The 19,261-nt window shown below is 46.0% G+C and overlaps 1 protein-coding gene across 11 annotated transcripts in view; it reads right to left on the reverse strand.

Annotated features, from left to right (window-relative positions):
• Positions 1–19,261, reverse strand: part of ankhd1 (ankyrin repeat and KH domain containing 1) — a 95,831-nt gene that overhangs the window by 3,048 nt on the left and 73,522 nt on the right. For 6 of the 11 annotated variants that reach the window (XM_084332215.1, XM_084332214.1, XM_084332211.1 and 3 more), the window contains exons 23-36: positions 18,611–18,824; positions 17,999–18,174; positions 17,680–17,842; positions 14,713–14,808; positions 14,456–14,572; positions 12,716–12,884; positions 10,798–10,997; positions 9,836–10,194; positions 9,515–9,667; positions 6,804–6,953; positions 4,322–5,792; positions 3,971–4,163; positions 2,420–2,545; positions 1,084–1,335 (exon numbers count right to left, since the gene is read on the reverse strand). In XM_084332215.1, the coding sequence (XP_084188341.1) occupies positions 1,084–1,335; positions 2,420–2,545; positions 3,971–4,163; positions 4,322–5,792; positions 6,804–6,953; positions 9,515–9,667; positions 9,836–10,194; positions 10,798–10,997; positions 12,716–12,884; positions 14,456–14,572; positions 14,713–14,808; positions 17,680–17,842; positions 17,999–18,174; positions 18,611–18,824 (3,839 nt within the window). The remainder of the gene's footprint in view (positions 1–1,083; positions 1,336–2,419; positions 2,546–3,970; positions 4,164–4,321; positions 5,793–6,803; positions 6,954–9,514; positions 9,668–9,835; positions 10,195–10,797; positions 10,998–12,715; positions 12,885–14,455; positions 14,573–14,712; positions 14,809–17,679; positions 17,843–17,998; positions 18,175–18,610; positions 18,825–19,261) is intronic. The other 5 variants (XM_084332219.1, XM_084332218.1, XM_084332210.1 and 2 more) reach the window with 1 other exon arrangement.

Consider the following 19,261-nt stretch of genomic DNA (forward strand, 5'->3'; position numbering starts at 1 on the left):
ATACATGCAAGTGTGACTCTAGAGACCAACAAAAAGAACTAGCGAGACTCATGAAGCCTTATTGTTTTATTTACGTCTCTGGGCGTGTGCCGGTTTGTCATGTTCTCAAGGCGTGTCAATCTCGTCACCAATGTATCCGCAGACAACCCACAAGACAGCGCCAGACCATACGTCTCGGCTCACATAAGACTAACATCACTGATGAACAGATGCCCACCGCCTCTACCCTATCATCTAATAATCTAAATCACATGCCCTGTTCGCACGGGACGTGTATTACGCGGGGACCCATGGTAAAAGAACAAAGTGCTTTCCAGATGCGCATTCGCGCGTGATTTTACCCAGGTGTCCTGAGATTGACTTCGACACGCCCCTGGTTTTGTGATCAAACGTTGTTTCAAATGGCACTGCAAACTAATTTATAACGGCGCTAAATGCACTGCCTGATGCAAAAATTTAATCACGCAGAGAGCACTTATATAACATTTGTTTCAATGATACATGAAATCTATCACAATCCAGCAGGGAAAACATAATGACCTGAATAACAGTTACAGTATGTTCTTCCAAGTATATTTTTCCAAGAAGGAACCGTTGGCCTATTGACCTCCACACTGCGGTATTGATTTTCACTACTACCAAAAACGAATTTACGACCCCAAATTATTACCCAGAAGCCAATTCGCACGGGACTAAGATGATCAGATGACCTCTGAGATGTCCTCTACAATGATTATGAATTACTAGTAGGGATGAGCGTGAGTAATCAATTACTTGCTGTTTCAAATTAACTTGAGTGGTTTTAATTTTCTCTTTTTTTACCACCAAACACGTCCACCAAAAGTGCCACTGAAACCGAAATCTATGCAATCCCGCAAGGAGTGAATTGTTGCAGGAAGATACTGACTGGAAGCTGTGGAGTGAAAGGTTTGTTGCGTTGGAATATCGTTAGCGTCATCTAAAGATAAAAACAGCGCTTTGTAATTCATGCTAGATCTGGGGATACATTACTCATGCCCATCCCTAGTCACTACATGTAACACTAGTCCCGTGTGAACTAGGGAATATAGTTCTCTCTCTCACCAGAAGCGCTGCCCACTCCAAAGGACCAGATGCCGCCCTGTCCGACGGGTGCCGTGTAGCTGGTGGTGAGCAGAGGCGGGTTGACCGATCCCGTTTGCCTGATCCTGGCCAGCCGCTCCGTGCCGATCGGCGGGGGAACCTTGCGGTCCTGCTGCGAGTTGCTGCCCGACTTGGGCTGCGGGGGAGGCGCCACGGCCGAGGAAGAGAGGGCAGAGGAGGACACTGTGGAGGGAGGAGGCACCGGAGACTCCCCTGAGAGGACAGAGGGAGCAGTGGGTCAGTGTTAAGAGGAGTTGACAATCCGGGGTTATCTGCCCGTTTCAATGAGTTCAATTTAAGACTTTTTAATACCACTTGGAGCAAAATCTTGTGCCCTCATGTTTCATACAAGCTCTGGCCAGACGCACCCAGCTCCCTGTAGCCCCTCATGTTTCATACAAGCTCTGGTCAGACACACCAAGCTCCCTGTAGCCCCTCATGTTTCATACAAGCTCTGGTCAGACACACCAAGCTCCCTGTAGCCCCTCATGTTTCATACAAGCTCTGGTCAGACACACCAAGCTCCCTGTAGCCCCTCATGTTTCATACAAGCTCTGGTCAGACACACCAAGCTCCCTGTAGCCCCTCATGTTTCATACAAGCTCTGGCCAGACACACCAAGCTCCCTGTAGCCCCTCATGTTTCATACTAGCTCTGGCCAGACGCACCAAGCTCCCTGTAGCCCCTCAAAACAACTATAAAATACAAAAACATTTCATATGCTGCCCCCAAATAAATGTAATACCTGTGCAAATGAAATGTAAGACTTTTGAATACCTTGTAAGGCCTTAAATCTAAATATGTTTTAAGACGTTTTAATGGTGAGCAGATCAGAGTGATCGGTTGATTGATTAGCTGGTTGGGTAGTTCTGTGTTCAATTTGCAAAAGAGAAAAGAAAACCTTCAACTTGACACGATGTGACCAGAGTTATGTAATTTGATTTCGAGTAAAATAAGTTCACGCATTGAGGTTAATACATTCTAACAGTAAGGTTAGAATCTAACGTGACCAAAATGTATTCTTTAAGCAATATGAAGTTCGATTTCTACCCATTGGCCAATCAAATACGACATTACCAATACTATTTCTACCCATTGGCCAAGCAAATACGACATTACCAATACTATTTCTACCCATTGGCCAATCAAATAAGATATTACCAATACTTTTTCTATGCCAATCCAATGTCACCGTGACCATGTCCTTTACCCTGACCAGGCGGCCCAGTATCAATATGTCATTCCACCTCTCGCCTCATCAAACTCAAACTGTGTAATCGAGGGGCTGGACCGGTACCTGATGTGGAGGCGCTCCAGGGATGAGGGGAGAAGTGCTGTCTGCTGAAGGAGGGCGCGCCGACGGCTGCGGGTCCATGGAGATACACAGGGCTGCCGGAGATACTGGTGGCGTAGCTGGTCAGAGCTAGAAGGGACAAATCACTGTGAGCACCAGAGGAAACAAACTGAACAAAAACGGTGACGCCGGACTTATAAGCAGGGCTGTTAGGGGCAGAGGGACGAGACCTGAACATTAACCAAAGATAGCGGCGTAACAGGAAGAGTGGAACTGAAGGAAATGTTTGCCTTCGCTCCACCGCCAAGCCCCATCTCAAACCCGCCCCAGTTTTCTTGATCCTCCAATCGCAACCATTTACATTACAAAAGCCGACTCTTTTATACAAAGCAACTTACAAATTGTGAACAACAAGTGAGCAGGAGGGGTACATCTCTGGCAGCTAAGGGTCAGTGGTGTTGCTCTTCAGATACCATCGAACTTGAGTGTTACACTCAGAGCGCATAGTAGTATAGACATATCATTAACATGATAGGTATAGTATAGTATAGTAGCAAGGTACATAATAGTAAAAAGACAGTAAGAAGACCTGCTTGGGGTTCGAGGTAGGACCAATAGAAAGATAAGTATATGATGGAAGGTGGGAACAGTGATTAGTCAAATCAATGATCGTTATGTATACTAACTGCACCCGTGTATACTGTATACTTACTCATAGTATATATTCAGATTGTTTATTGCCCATATTTATTGTAACGTATAATATAACATACAGACCCTCATCTGCACATTTGATTACACTGCTTACTCTTACTCATATTCTTATATTCAGAGTTAATTATAGTTTACACTGCTTATTTTTTTTGATCTTTACTATAATTCTATTGCCTATATTTATGTCTTCTATTACCCTGCCCATACATGTACCTCCCCTCCCCCATGCTGCCCGAATTTCCCCCAAGGGGATCAATAAAGGAATATCTCATCTTATATTATTATATCGGATGAGATGTATTTACAGTGCAGTATGAGTCAACGACTACATTTAGCCTCTTCCCATTGTTGTCATTGGATACGTGGGTCTACATCTGATCCAGTATAAGACACCTGCATGCATGCACACACACACAATATTGCCTAATGTACATAACATACACATATGTTTTAAGAGCAGTCACCATACAGTGTTAATTGTTTGTGTGTCAATTAGTCCTGTGTATTGTCATGTCAGAGTTTTGTTGTAATAAGGTTATGTACATTTGTTTATGTTTGTTGTTTATTTTGTCCAGCATGTGGTCTTTGTACTGCATGACTATGTACATTGTTTATCGTCTTTATCGTTCATTGTCTTTGTATTTGTATTGCATGTTCTTTGCATGTTTTGTGTTCACATCAACCTGCAAAGGGACTACAGATGGAAAATGAGCTTATAGCTACAATCTAGCATGTTTACATAATAAATGTTCATTAATGTGCATTGTTGTCCCTATACATTTAAATTGAGTATGACGACACCAACAGAAGAAGGTAAAAAAGGGAAGGCTTGGGTCATACCGATGGGACTGTTGACCATCCTCTGGGAGGCCGAGCGGTACCCAGGGGCCTTGGAGCTGTCTGGGGGAGGAGGGGGGATCATGCTCTCCATCTGGCCCATGCCCATGAAGGCTGGCGGGGCAGAGTAGGTCTGCTCAGGAGGCGAGCGGGCCGGCAGGTGGCACGCACCCCACACCTGGTTGTTCCCCACCTGCTGGAGAACACCACACACTTAATTATTAAGTCACAATAATATTATTATTTTTTTACAATTTGATTATAAATTAGACTATTAGGATATCCGTCGACAGCCCTGGTGTGGCCGGGAGATCACTTGGAGCAGGTATTCTTCAACGTCGTTCCTAAACTCACCTGGCTGTTGTTATCGAAGATGCTGCTGAAGTTGAAGAGCCCGGCGGGCCCGAAGTTAGGCGGCATCTGCTGAGGCTTGGCCCCACTGGAGACGTGCTGCATCTGGGAGCCGTTCATCATCCCCAGGTTAGACGAGACCTGGAGGGGAGCCTGGACCTGGGGAGGCATGTTGGGGGGCTGGGACGTCTGTTTCGGGGGCTCTTGCTGGGCGTTGAGGGGCACAAACACAGACTGCTGCTGCTCAGGAAGAGAGTAGTAGGCTCCAGGAGGCTGCATACGATGCGAGACCCTGGGTGCCGGGGCAGAGAAGTGGGGTACTGTGTTGTTGGGGTGCGCGACGGCGTGCGAGAGGACCGGAGGGGGGGCCGACGGGAGGTGGGAGCCGGGCTGGGCGGCGAGGAGAGATGGCGGGGCCTCTGTGGTGGGCGCAGAAGGAGGAGGGGGAGGTAACTGCTGCCGGGGCTCTGGCTTGGGAGGTAAAGCCATGGTTGGGGCGGAGCTCTCGCTAACCTGTGAGATGGGCTGGTTCTCCAGAGGGAGAGAGGGCTTCTCTTTGCTCGGAGGGGCCAGGGAGCCGCACTCCGACTTGGGGGGTTGGAGGAGGGGCTGCGCGAGGGCTCCCACTAGGGGCTGCGCGGCGTTGAGGGCGGCCGCACTGTGGTGAGCGGGAGACCCTGCGCCTCGTACCGCATTACTACCACTAGTGACCGCGGCGGTGACCGACAGCGGGTTGACGCCAGAGGGCTTGGAGTCGGCGGTAAAGAGCTGTTTCCTGACAGAGGAAGGGGTGACTGCGCTGGGCTGGGGGTTGTAGGGCACGGGGTTGGGAGTATGAGGCGAGGCCGTAGAGGCGTGATGGGTGGGAGCGCTGGGGCTGGTGACGGGGGCCACCGAGCCGGCTGTGTTGCTGTGCTCGCTGTGGGCGGAGGAGTTGGACCGGGCCGGGCCTCCGATGTTGCCGCTCCCTCCGTTGTGCTTGGGGGAGCTGTTGGCGCTGCCGGGGCTCACCGGTCGCACGGGGAACGGGCCCCAGGTGCTGGCGGCGGGAGAGAAGGTGCCGCCGAACTGCGCCATGGGCAGACGAGGGTGTCTGATCTGGTGCATGGTCTGTGCGGCCAGGAGGGCGAGCTGGGGGTGGGCGTAGGCCAGAGGCAGAGACACCGGGAAGGGCTGTCTCACGCCCGACGACAGGCCCTTGCCCATCTTCCCGCCGGCCTGGGAGGAGGATGAAGACGCGGATGAGGAAGACTGGAAGGAGACTCCCGTGGAAGTGACGAGGGAGCTCAGGGCCTTGGGCCCGGCGGCGGAGCCACTGGCGGCCCCCGTGGCGCTGGGGAAGGAGGCCGAGGTGGTCTTGGAGCCCGGGGCTCTGATGTGGTTCCTGGGGATCAGATCCTCCAGCTCTTTGGCCGGGTCTTGGATCAGAGCGTTGATCAGCTGGACTGCATGCCTCGTAGACTCTGTGCCACCTCTGGAACGACACGGCACACAATAATCACATTAACAATGCATTCACGCGTTGAGTGATATTCCCTAAATCGACCATCTAGATAGATATAGGAGACAGCCTCCTAGTTTATCACATCCGTCTCTTGGTTCAAAGTGTCTTATAAACGTCAGGTGTGTTTGGTAAACAATACCTTACCAATAGCAAGAGCAAACTGGATTGTTTGTACATTCACAGCACTGTAAGTAATCCCGATCGCACATTCCATAGCATAGAATTGACCTACCTCGAACCCCACCCTCTTTTCTTGACCCATAACTGTTGCTTTCCTCATGATTGGGGGATCAAGAAGAGGGGGCGTGGCAATATGAGTGGTGTATGGCAAAAAGGTGCAGTCATTATGAATTTGCGCTTGTTTCATTAATCATTTTCCATTAATCATGTCTGATGAAGGCCGGATGGCTGAAAACGTTTTGTGTCCTTTAAACAACTTGTAGAATAAAAAACAACGATATTCCGAGTGCGGTCCCTACCTCCCTTTTTTCCATTAATCATGTCTCCCACAAAATGTGGTTTAGAAATCTTATTAGTCATTTCTACTCCACTGTGACGTGGTTTAGAAATCCTGCTACTATTTACTCTTAGGCTTATTTTATTCTTAGGCTTATTTTTATTCTTATTCGTGACTTTGTTTTTGTCTACCTAAATGTTTACTGTGAGCAATTTGTAGTGCCAAATTTCCCTCGGATGAATAAAGTATTTCTATTCTATTTGTCCTCTACTCCCCTGTGACGTGGGTGCACCATTTGTTTTTCTTTCTCCAAAATAGCAAACTTGGGTTTACAAACACACCCCACAAGACTTGACCAAAAGAAACCTACATAGAATTGAATGCACGTTGGGATGAGTCAGTAGGAAACGAGTGACCTCATCCCAGAGGGCCAACATGCTTTGTGAACGCAGTCCTTTGTGCGTCGCATTCGACATAAACAGCTGCGCTGGCATTTAGCAACCACCAGAGGGCTCCACACCAACCTGATGGTGATCATCCTCTCTCCGTTCTTGTCCTTCTGTTTGTCTACGTCGATGTGAGCTCCCGTGACGTCCTGGATGGCCGTGATGTTGCAGCCTCCTCGGCCCATGATCCTAGACACCACCGACGCCGGGACCGAGAGCTTCTTGGACCTTAACATGGAAACACAGGAAAAGGGAACGCTTACATCGTCATGTTCTGAAATATCTCAAACCCGCCCTCTTTTCTTCATCGTCCAATTAAAAGGGCTGCTTGCTTACCATCGGACAAACAAGTCATTTACATTAGGTTGCTGCCTTTAATGTATATCCAGATACATGAGACCTCTGTATGGGCTGTAAAAGTGAATCTTCATGCAAGTGGAATGAACACACTGGCTTCCTCTAGTAAATGTGTAGGTGTGATGAACAGGGTCCCTACAGTAGTGCTGCGGCCCCAAATTACCTTACAGGGCTGTTGCCATCAAACTATAGTTACTTGGCCAGTTAAGGGTTGTTGCCATTAGGGCTGTCTTAAATACATTGAAGCTTCATTCGATGGGCACAGGATTCAAATGGGAAAATAAAATTTGAATATATATAAAAAATATATATAATACAAAAATAAATCTATTTTTTGTATCCCCTCTCCCACCTGCAAAATCTTGCGCTTCCAATGCAACAAACGATGGTTGCAACATAATTATGTAAGCGCAGCTCCCGACTCATTATTAATTTAATTAATTAATCCAATCCACTTTATTTATAGAGCACATTTAAAAACAACAAAGTTGACCAAAGTGCTGTACAAGGGCCACAACATAAGATAACATTTATATATATATTTGTTTATAAAAGAAATTCTAATTTTATTTTTTTTTATCTCGAAGCTTCGAATTAAAATCGAATCTCTGCCCCGAAGATTCGATTGCCATAAAAAGCTTCGAAGGTCAGCCCTAGTTGCCATCAATCTATAGTTACATGGCCAGTTAAGGGTTGTTGCCATCAAACTATAGTCATGACATAACCTTTACTTTATGGCAGTAGTTCTGCTCTTCTCTCTCTGGAGAAGACGGTAAGCTAATTTCCCAAAATGTTGGCGTGTTCCTTTAAGAAAAGATCAGCTGTGTGGCGCAGGGCTGGCAGCCAGCCATACCTGTCCTACCTGCTCCTCTACGTTTCAGACCATACCTCTGAATAGCTGCTCCCTACAATTACATGCTGGTAGTCTCACAGTCTTATAATTCTAGGATCCAGTGAGACAGGCGCCCTTTTCACCTCTGATTCATCATGCATGCATGCGCATGCACCCTCCCTCGCCCAGTAACTGCTCCGTGGCAGGTTTACCCAACACTGCTAACAGACCTGTCTCAAACCCCGCCCCCTCCAATCACAACTAAGTTCATAAACAATTGAGATTGGGAGGAAAAAGAAAGGAGGGGGCGGAGCTTGAGATAGAAATGCATTAAAGGGGAACTATCTTATAAATGGCCTTTTTCAGTGTTTAGCATTGTTTCCTAGCTATGTGGACTTATATTAATATGATCTATGTCTCTAATTCTCATATTGGCGCATTCTTCCAATTCTCCTCTCACAATATTAACCCTCACTGAACTGAGTCATCTGAAAATGTGATGATTTGTGATGTCAGAAAGACACCGCTGCATGATAATGTCCCAGATGCCGCGACACGCGACGGCCACACACAGTGGTTTAGGAGCCCAGCCTCAAAACAGCTTAAGATCTTCAGGTAGAAAAATGCTGTTTTTGAGGACTTGATTAGAAATACAAAACAATGAATTAAAAAAATATATATAATTACAGAGGTGTTCCATAAACTCACAGGAATTGTGTAAAAGTACCCAAATAGTGAAAGAAATAGTAAAATAGTTCCCCTTTAAAACAGCTTCCCGGGAGCCTAGAAAGCAACGGTTTTATTTCTCCACCATCTATTTATGTGTTCTTTTTTCCCCACTAGCAGATTGACCAAAAGTAATCTTGCTCGATTGATCCAAGCCAGGGAGAGGTGAGCCAGGGAGAGGTGAGCCAAAGAGAGGTCAGCCAGAGAGACGCTTTCCACTAGGGCTAGGCGATATGGCCAAAAATGATATCACGATAATGAGATTTATGTTTATTTTGCAGCAATTCTTTGCCGTTGCCGCCATATTTAGTGTTACATTCCCTCACACTCCAGTTCTCAGGCTGCAGCTGGTTTGAAAGTGAAAGTAAACCGGCTTCTCTGCTGGCTGTGGCTCTAGGGGAGTTGAACAGTTCTGGCTCTACTAATTATTCTTTTGGCGCTTTTTTGGTGGACAAACCACTGCACATGTGCACCGTGACTGGAGACTAGCTCTGCTAGCACACATAGCCTACTGTGTACAGACGGTTTCAAACTGTATTTTAAATTAGAAAGCAAACAAAATAAATGGACAAGAGAAAAATAAATCTCAATTTGGTCAGTATTGTCATTTGGACAAGCAAAGCCATTACTTCAAGTTGCAGGCAAGAAAGACACGTCTGTCCACTGTCTCTGGTTTTAAAACTGCCCTGTTGCAGGTCACAATTTTTTTAAATAATTGATATCGATTATTAAAATATATCGCGATAATTATCGTTATCGTTATATCGCCCAGCACTACTTTCCACCGCCTCCGGATCACCCAAAGGCACCCCCTGTGTCATGTAAAAAAGGTCAAGAAATTAAAAGCACAAAACCCTGGGGGGGGGTTACTGACCTTCTGACCACCTCCTTCCAGCCCTCCTCTCTCTTCTGGCCTCTCTTGGGGCTGGTGAGGCTGAGCTTGCCGTTAGGGGAGGTGATGGGCAGAGACATGGTCTTGAATGGGGAGGGCAGGGAGCAGGGCAGCGAGTCGCTCATGTCTGGAGCTCTGAGGCAGAGAAAAAAAGAAGAGGCAAACTTTAGAATTCCACCGGCTTGAAGAAAAATAGAAATAACATCTCTGTTGACATTCATGAAACATTGTGTTATCTGGGCCGATAAAAGGAGCGTTCGACACCATGCGGAGCGGCTGACGCGCCAAAGACGACCGCCTCACCTTTGCGTTGGTTTGGAGATGGACACGGTGACCTTGGTGTCGACCTTGCCGTCGCCGTGCAGCTGAGGACAGTGCCTCTTCTCCGGGCCGGGCAGGAGGGCGTGAGAAGGCGCCACTCCCGAGGAGGGGGCCGAGGAGGAGGAAGAGGAGGAGGAGGAGGAGTAGGAGGAGGCAGAGGAGGGCAGGTCCGGGAGGTAGTTGAGCTCCTGACTCTTGCCCCCGCTGCTGCCGCTCTCACTGGCGCAGTCGGTGCTGTCCAGCGGGTCGGAGTCGCTATTTCCGCCCGTCACCACCCCGCCACCGCCCCGCGGCTCACCGTGGATCTTGTTCTTATCAGCCTTGTGCTGCGCTAGCGCCACCTGGAGGAAGAAGACGGTTTGGTCATGTGAGTGTGAGATTTCCAGACAGATCTCCAAGGTATGTCTCGTTTTGGATACACCAAATGTGATTACATGATGTGAATATCAACGTGTACGTTATTGGACGCACCGATCAGACCTTTTCAGTCCCGATACAGATACCTGGGCTTTTGGGTATCGGCCGATACAGAGTGCCGATCCGATACAGTACATTTAATGAACGGTATGGACTTGGACCATCATTTTGGAGTCATTGGACAAAATCTTTTTGAAATAAAAATACATTTTTCTCCATTAGAAAGAATCAAGTCGAAAATAAAGTAAAAAATCAAGTAAATTTGCTTTGAATTCTGGCATGTTAGACGGGTTTTATGGTATTGGATTTTAGTATCAGGGAAATTCTGATACCAATGTTCTATTTTAGCCTGGTATCGGACCGATATCCAATAGCAGTATTAGTATCAGTGCATCCCTAGTATATATATATATATGAATGTGAAAATACAACTGATCCTCCAAATCACAACTGTTGCTTTCCTCAGACAAACAAAAACAATCTGGACAGAAACCAGAGGCCATGAAAAAGACACTACATCTCACTACCTGTGGGTCCTGTAGTATGATGGGTTCGTTGGGCGTGGAGTCCTTGGTCTTGTTCTTCTTGCTCTTGCGGTTGGCGCTGGGTGTGGATGCCACGCTGGCTCGCTTCTTCCCGAAGGCGCTGGTGAAGGTGGTGGAGGTGGCGGAGATGCCGATGGTGGTGGTGGTGGTTGCGCTGGGGGGCTCGATGGGAACCTCCGTTTCTATGGAAACGGAATGATTGTTAGAAGAAACATGGAAGGTGTGGTACATCAGGCTGCAGTCTTATAGCCCCTATGTGCTACTTACTAATGAGTCGGTGGAGTCCTTCCTCAGCACGATCCATGCTGTTCATACTAGCGCCGGCTAGTTGTTCACAAACTAATGCAAAGTCAATGGGGTCAAGCGCCTCTCTGTACAAGCCGACTGATGGCTCACTGAAACTTACGCCACGGTAAATACATGCATGTTAGGCAGAGACTACAGATGAAAACTAGCTCATTAGCTAATTCTGGCACATTTACATTGATGTGGAAACTGAAGATGTTGATTAATGTGCACTGTCCCTGGGTAATTTTTTTTTTTTTTTTAAATAAACTAAACTAAGTGCCCACAAAGTAGATTTCAGTGAGCTTCAGTCGGCTTGTACTTGAATGTCTCGTCAGCTTGTACGCCTCTACTACTATGCACTCTGTAGACTGCAGCACCCATGTTTCAACACTGTTTGATGAACATCGTTACTCCGCTGAAAGAGTTGTACCCTTCCTGCCGACCCGTCGTACAGAACTTGTAAGTCGCTTCGGATAAAAGCGGCAGCTACATGACAAAATGTAAATGTACAGAGAGGCGCTTGATTCCATTGACTTTGCATTCGTTTGTGGCCGACTAGCCGGAGCTAGTATGAACAACATGACTAGCGCCGGGAAAGGACTCTTACCGATCAACACCATCACAGGAAATAGGGTTCCAAAATGTCTACCTGTCCCTTAAACAAAGTACTTTGTGGTTTCTAATCCTGGGTAAGATAAGATATTCCTTTATTGATCCCCTTGGGGAAATTCAGGCAGCATGGGGGAGGGGAGGTACATAAATATAGGCAATACAATTATAGTAAAGATAAAAATAAGCAGTGTAAACAATATAATTAACTATGAACATAAGCATATGAGCAAGTAAGCAGTGTAATCAAAAGGTGCAGATGAGCGTCTGTATACCCCATCAGTTATATTATTATGTTACAATAAATATGGTCAATAACACTTAGAATCTGAATATATACTATGAGTAAGTAAAGTAAACAGTATTCACACAGGTGTGGTATACATAAGGTACCCTAATTGGCACGATATATACGCTGTAGTCTGTGCAGTTTAGGTGGCAAGAGTCGGACACACTTCTGTATTATACTATATATATATATATACCGTAATTCCTCTAATAGTAACCGGGTCTCAAATACAAGCCGGGTCTCTATTAATGGCCGGGTGCGCTCTTGAGCTAAGCAATTATAAGCCGGCCTCCTAATACAAGCCGGGTTACTAATACACATTTACATTTACATTTAGTCATTTAGCTGACGCTTTTATCCAAAGCGACTTACATGTTCTGTACGACAAGCCATCAGGAAGGGCAGATGAATACTGAGCTAGTTACTTGATTTCACTTTGAAAACGTTGAAATGACCAGTGACCACCTGTAATTGCACTGTTTACTATTTCATACAGTACTTGGTTTCAATAAATGAACCCAGTACATTTTACTACGTTCAAACAGACACAAAATGTTGATTTATTCATTATGATCAGTTTGAAAATTTGAAATATAGGCCTCCCTCTTATACAGGCCTCCTCCTAATACAAGCCTGGTACCCGCTACAGTTGAAACAAATACAAGCCGGGGTTACTATTAGAGGAATTACGGTATACTATATATATATATATACCATCAGCCGAGTCCTCCTTCTGCTCCTGCATCTCAAAGCACTCGTCCTTCGTCTTCTGCTCCTCCTCCTCCTCCAGCTTCCTCTTCTGCTCCTCCTTCTTCTTCTTGCGCTTCTCCTTGCGCTTCTCCCGCTTGGCGGCCAGGGCCTGCTTCTTGCTCTCCTCTCTGGACTGTGGGTCAAACACAAGAACGGCCGCATGAGAGAAAATCACCCAGCTATGACTGACGGATAGACTCTGAATCATCACAGCACTCAAAAGCACCTTAAGTGACTTGCACACTTACTACACACACACACACTGCTGCCAACATATACCTTGTATTGTATAGTTTGTATAGTTAGTATAGATAGAATATATGTTGTGTATTATATAGGGACGGGAATCGAGAATCGGAATCGATTGGGAACCGATTGGGAACCGGTGACTATCGATTCCTCTTATCAATGCCATGTTTTTCCAACAGTTGCGCATTTAAAAACAATAACGTTAGCGCCATGCATTCAGCCATAGCAGACTATTTGATTCCTTGACTAGGACAACCTAAAGGGCTCGATATTGCGACCGTTTTGTGTGTGCAGTGAAAACTGAAAGTGCTTTGCATCCTAGTCATTAATTTACATGGTAATGTAACGTTAGCCGCTAACTAGCTAAATAGCCATGCTCATTGCAGAGAGAGAACATTGAGCTGGCACGGGTGGGGGGGAGGGAGCCGTCTCTCTGTGTGTGTGTGTGTGTGTGTGTGTGCACGCTCGCACGAGATCAGAGGAGGTAGAAGCCTCGGAATTTCGGTAGGTGAATTGCTTTCCTAGATGTTACTTATGTGTCAGTTATGTTTTTACTTTTAACCTTTATTTATACAGGTAGGTTATTGCTAACAAATTCTCTTTTGCAATAACGACCTGTTGAATGCAACTACAGTTCAATAGATAAAATTTAGGGATGTCCGATATTATCGGCCTACCGATATTGGCATTAAGATGCGATATCAGAAAATATCGGTATCGGTTTTCAAAAAAAATAAAATCTTTATAGTTAATATAGATAAAATATACGTTGTGCATTATGTTTACAAACCTACTAGGGCTGTCTTAAATACTTCGAAGCTTCGTTCGATGGGCATGGGATTCGAATGGGAAAATAAAATGTCAATATATTAAAAAAAAAATAAAGGAAAAAAATACTATTTTGAATTATTTTAGCAAAATCAACTCTGCCTCTCTTTGTTAATTACAACAATCAATGCTGTTTGTTATTTAAGATGAGGTCGGACTCAACACTGACAGATTTGTGTTCGTTGTGCTGCTTTTATAAAGCCTCAAATGACGGCTTACAATATTTCATGAAAGCAAAGTGTTTAGTTTGTCTAAGATTTAAAAAGGTTTAAACTTTACAGCACTGACAAAGTTGAACAACGTGCTGTACAAGTCCCACAACATAATATATATATTTTTTTTAATAAAAAATTAATAAAATGTAATATTCTTTTTTATTAAAAATCTTTTTTTTATCTCGAAGCTTCGAATTAAAATCGAATCTCGGCCCCGAAGCTTCGAATGCCAAAAAAAATTCTAAGGTCAGCCCTAAAACCCACTACAGTTGAGGAGGTGGGGGAAAACAAGCATCTCACGTTTTTTTTAATGTATGTACATTTAAAAAAGCTGCAACAATAAAATGATCTGAATGCATTTTTGTTTACACGATTACAGAGCACCCACACACAGAGGGCCCCCCGTCTTTACCTTCTCCAGGTCCAGCTCCTTGAGGAGGATGCTGGCGTTCTTGTTGGCCTCGGCCGCCTGCTGGTCTTTGGCTTTGACGATGGTCTCCATGCACTGGTGGCACTTCTTCAACAGCTCCTGGAGGAGACGGGCGAAAACACACAAGCGGCGTCACAACGCGTGGCTCCTCCCGACGTCACACTAGATGTTCAGCTAATCCCAAGAGAAGCAGCGGTCCGTTTTTCAACGGTCAAATTGCAAAGTGGTCCAACTCCTACCTTGTCGGCGATGGTGGCGATATATCTCATGCACTCGATGTCCGAAGGGAACTGGTTGACCTCCTTCACCAGGTACTGCACAACCTTCACATGACCCTGAAAACATGATGGAAGTGCAATGGTCAGAGGCTAAATCAGGGCTGCCCTACTAAGGCCACGGAACCAGACGCGGCCCTCGACACCTTCGTCTTTCAGGCCCTCCAAAGGGTTCCAGAGGGTGAGAAAATCTATTTTGATGCAATTTTGTGATAAAAAAAAATTCAAATGAATGACACAAAACAAAATACCTTGGAATTACATAACGGTTATGACATAACAGCTACTTTTACATTTTTATTTTCTTTATCTAGGTCATGTCGCATTCGTAAGCCGTATGGGGCTAGCTTTAATGGCATAACATAGTCCTCTCTCACCCAGTTTGTTCTCCCTACAAAGGTTAGATCACCTCGAATATATGACGCAAGACTATCACCTTGTCCACGATTGGGACGGAGCAGACAGACGGGAAAAGAAACCATGTTGAAGAAACCAAGAAACCGGTTTACTTACCGAGGCACTTTGGCGTTCTCTCTTACAAATAACCCAACCAAGTCACACTTTAGGATCCTCCTTACCGTGGGAATATGCACAATTATTTCTGAATCAGAATCAGAAAGGTCTTTATTTGCCAAGTAGTTTTCACATACAAGGAATTTGCTTTGGACGTTGTAAGCGTGGTATTTACCAATGTAACAGGCGATAGAAGTAGGCCTAGTAATCCTTATCCCGGCGTGTTCAGCCAAGTGTCACATTGTAAATAGAACATATTCGAACGACGTAATCCACTAAATCACACGTTTCCAGATCTTGTGTTCTTGATATCAGGCAGGCGGCTACTGCTAGCTTTTTAACTGTAGGACGCACATCTCTGAAGTTACTCCATTGTACTAACGCAGAGCTACTTATTGGCTTGAGCTACTTCTAGGGAGGTGGGTTTGAGAGACGAGGTGGGAGGGACTAGTGGGGGAAGGCGAGAGACAAGAGAGACAGATGGCGAGACAGATGGGAGACAGAGAGGCAGAGAGGGCGAGAGGCAGAGACAAATGGCGAGAGACAGATGGCGAGAGACAGATGCAGAGAGACAGAGATGCAGAGGCAGACGGAGAGAGGCAGAGAGACAGAGGCAGAGAGACAGAGGCAGAGAGACAGATGCAGAGAGACAGAGGCAGAGAGACAGAGGCAGAGAGACAGAGGCAGAGAGACAGAGGCAGAGAGACAGAGGCAGAGAGACAGAGGCAGAGAGACAGAGGCAGAGAGACAGAGGCAGAGAGACAGATGCAGAGAGACAGAGGCAGAGAGACAGATGCAGAGAGACAGAGGCAGAGAGACAGATGCAGAGAGACAGATGCAGAGAGACAGAGGCAGAGAGACAGAGGCAGAGAGACAGAGGCAGAGAGACAGAGGCAGAGAGACAGAGGCAGAGAGACAGAGGCAGAGAGACAGAGACAGAGGCAGAGAGACAGAGAGACAGAGGCAGAGAGACAGAGGCAGAGAGACAGAGGCAGAGAGACAGAGGCAGAGAGACAGAGGCAGAGAGACAGAGACAGAGAGACAGAGGCAGAGAGACAGAGGCAGAGAGGAAGAGAGGGAGAGGGGAAGGTTAAAAAAGCTGCAGTATCAGCTCTTTTTGCTCCACTCTCATCACCCAACGCTACGAGGAGACTTTCAGCGTTTTTCTTTACCATTTTCGATACAAACTGCTCTGATCAATATATCACCCATACTACATGAATCATTTAACGTCGGTCATTGAATTATAAACGACCCCCCCCCCCCTCCGTTCACCCGCAGATGACCAGTCATGACGTTTAGGACCATGTACAGTTGAAATTTTTTATATAACGTTGATCGATATCAAACTGCATTTGATCATCTAATATATGCATTTATGTCTATATCTCACGTTCTATGAAATACAGCAGAAAACGATAAAAACATATTTATACTCTAGACGGTATTTTAGTATGAATGTGTGAATGAAAAAGTAAAACGTTCCTACATCCTGAACGATAGATAATTGATGTTGAATGGGCCATAGTAATGTCAATTTAGCAATACAATTTAAAAAGTTATAGCCCTGCAAAGAAGGTGAACATCTCCATAGACAAATAGCGCTGGCAGAGGATGGTTTAGGATGGATATAAGCCCGGCAGAGAATGGGTTAACTTAGTGCAAACAAACTAAATAATTAAACCTTTCTATTTTTGTGGCCACATTATAGACAAAGGCCATAAACATAAAGTATACATATGCTCAACCAGCACTAGACTTTCTTATAAAAAAGGAAAAGTCACTGTTATTTAAAATAAATAAATCACGTGTACTAAATATATATAAACTTTTTAATTGCATGAAACATTATGATGTATTCTCTTATGCCGCTTTTCACTGCATGGTACCTACGGTAATCGACTCGACTCTCTTTTGCTTTTTTAGCGTCTTGGTAGCCGTATTTGAAGTGACGTCACACGAGGAAGTAAATAGTCAACAGTAACACAGCGTTGGAACCTGGAGAAGCCCTGGTGATATAATATAAACGAACAGCCAATAAATGTGAAGTTATCTTTGAACCTCTGTTGTCAAGCCTCGTCAATATACGCCCCCCCTTCCCCACTAATGGACCTGGTGTCGTGGAATCACTTCGCTGTGAGTGTTTCCACGGTTAGCTCGCGACTAACATTAGTTAGCTTAGCTTGCGGCTAACGTTAGGTAGCTTAGCTCGCGGCTAACTTAGTTACTGCCGCTCTGGGTGTGTTGTGCATCCTAATAACCGAACAATACACACATGCCCCGAACCGCGGAGGTCGTACCGAACGGTGTACGGTTCGAATGCGTACCGTTCCACCCCTAGTAAATAGTCTACCCAGTCCTGCCGGCCTGACTTGACGACAAGTCCCAACAGACCGAAGGTCAGGGCTGTAACTGTACCTTTCGAAAGGCAGCCATGAGGGGCGTGATCTTGCGGTTGTCGGCCGCGTCCACGTCGGCACTGGCGTGCACCAGGAGCTGCACCACATCAAAATGGCCACCGTTGGCCGCCAGCCAGAGAGGCGTGTTCCCTTTCTTGTTACGCACGTCGATATGAGCACCCCTAAGATCAAATCAAGATTAGAAAAAGAGAGATGAGACATTACAGTAAAAACCCTAGTAACACACACACACACACACACACACACACACGGAGAGATCGCTTCCATCTATGAAACCAGGACGGATAATTCCATGGAAAGGAAAAGGTAGGTTGTACCTGTTGATAAGCAACTCGCAGAACTTATAGTGGCCTTTGTCGGCGGCGATGGTGAGGGCCGTGTCCCGAGACGAGGGGACCGGGGGGGCGTTGACATCGGCTCCCTTGTCCAGCAGCACCCGGCCCACCTCTGCGTAGCCCCCTGAAGCTGCCTCCATCAGGGGAGTCAGACCGGTCTGGGAGGAGAGGGAAGACTCGGTTAGACGGGACTAGGTCAAAACACCCAAAACCAAAAAGGCCATTGTGTCGCCGTGTGAGAGTTAAGTATATCTTGTTTTTAGGGAAGCACAGATGTGCAAACGTGGGCCAATGAAACATGTTCCGTTATTGCCGATAACAGATATGGTTTGGTCTGTCAATATGGCTTTGTAAATACTGACAGTGATGAAAACACTGCCCTGCAGCCTATTTCAAAACATAAATAAATAAATCTGTTGTTCTACCCAGTTCTGCTCATCATTATTATGCATCCCCATCACTTTCTCCCCGACAGATATCGTGCATCCCTGTCTCTTTCTGCCACGGCAGACATATAGTGCATTCCCGTCAATTTCTGCCCGACCTAGTGAATCCGGTGTCTAAGCGCTTGGTGAGCGTGCGAGCCGGCCTCACCTTAGCGCGATGCTCCACGTTGGCTTTGCGGTCCAGCAGCAGGCTGACGACCTCGGCACGGCCCTGGAAGCAGGCCAGCGTGAGTGCCGTGTTGCGGTTGGTCTCGATCTGGGCGTTGATGTCCGAGCCCATGTCCAGCAGCAGCTTCACCGCCGGCACGTGGCCGTTCATGGCCGCCAACATCAGGGGAGATATGCCCAGCTTACTGCCGGTCCTGGGAAGAGAGATGGCCGTGTAAAGGGGGGGGAGACGGGATGTTTTCACTTAAAAATACAATGTCACACTTACTGCCGGTCCTGGGAAGAGAGATGGAGCTCAAAGGGGAAACGTTTAAAAGTACTAAGTTGTCAAAAACATCTATCGGCCAGTCGTCAATTCTGTGCTATACAGAAGAACCACAGAAGAACACAGAGCAGGCAGCTATGAAACAGACAGGGCAGGTTGCAGTAGCAGTTTTTTTTAGAAGTCTTCCCTATTATACACAAAATGTTATACACACAGTTATTGTTTCACTACACACATGAGTGCATCAGGGGCGGATTTAGAATTATAGGAGATCCGGGGCTTAGCCCAGATAGGTGCCAGCCTTTTTCTATTTTTTTTTTCAGATTTTTTTTTTTAATTGTTTTTTTGCAGGCAAGGGGTGATTTA

Source organism: Notolepis coatsorum (assembly GCF_963971535.1).
Source record: "Notolepis coatsorum genome assembly, chromosome: 16".
Taxonomy (NCBI): Eukaryota; Metazoa; Chordata; class Actinopteri; order Aulopiformes; family Paralepididae; genus Notolepis; species Notolepis coatsorum.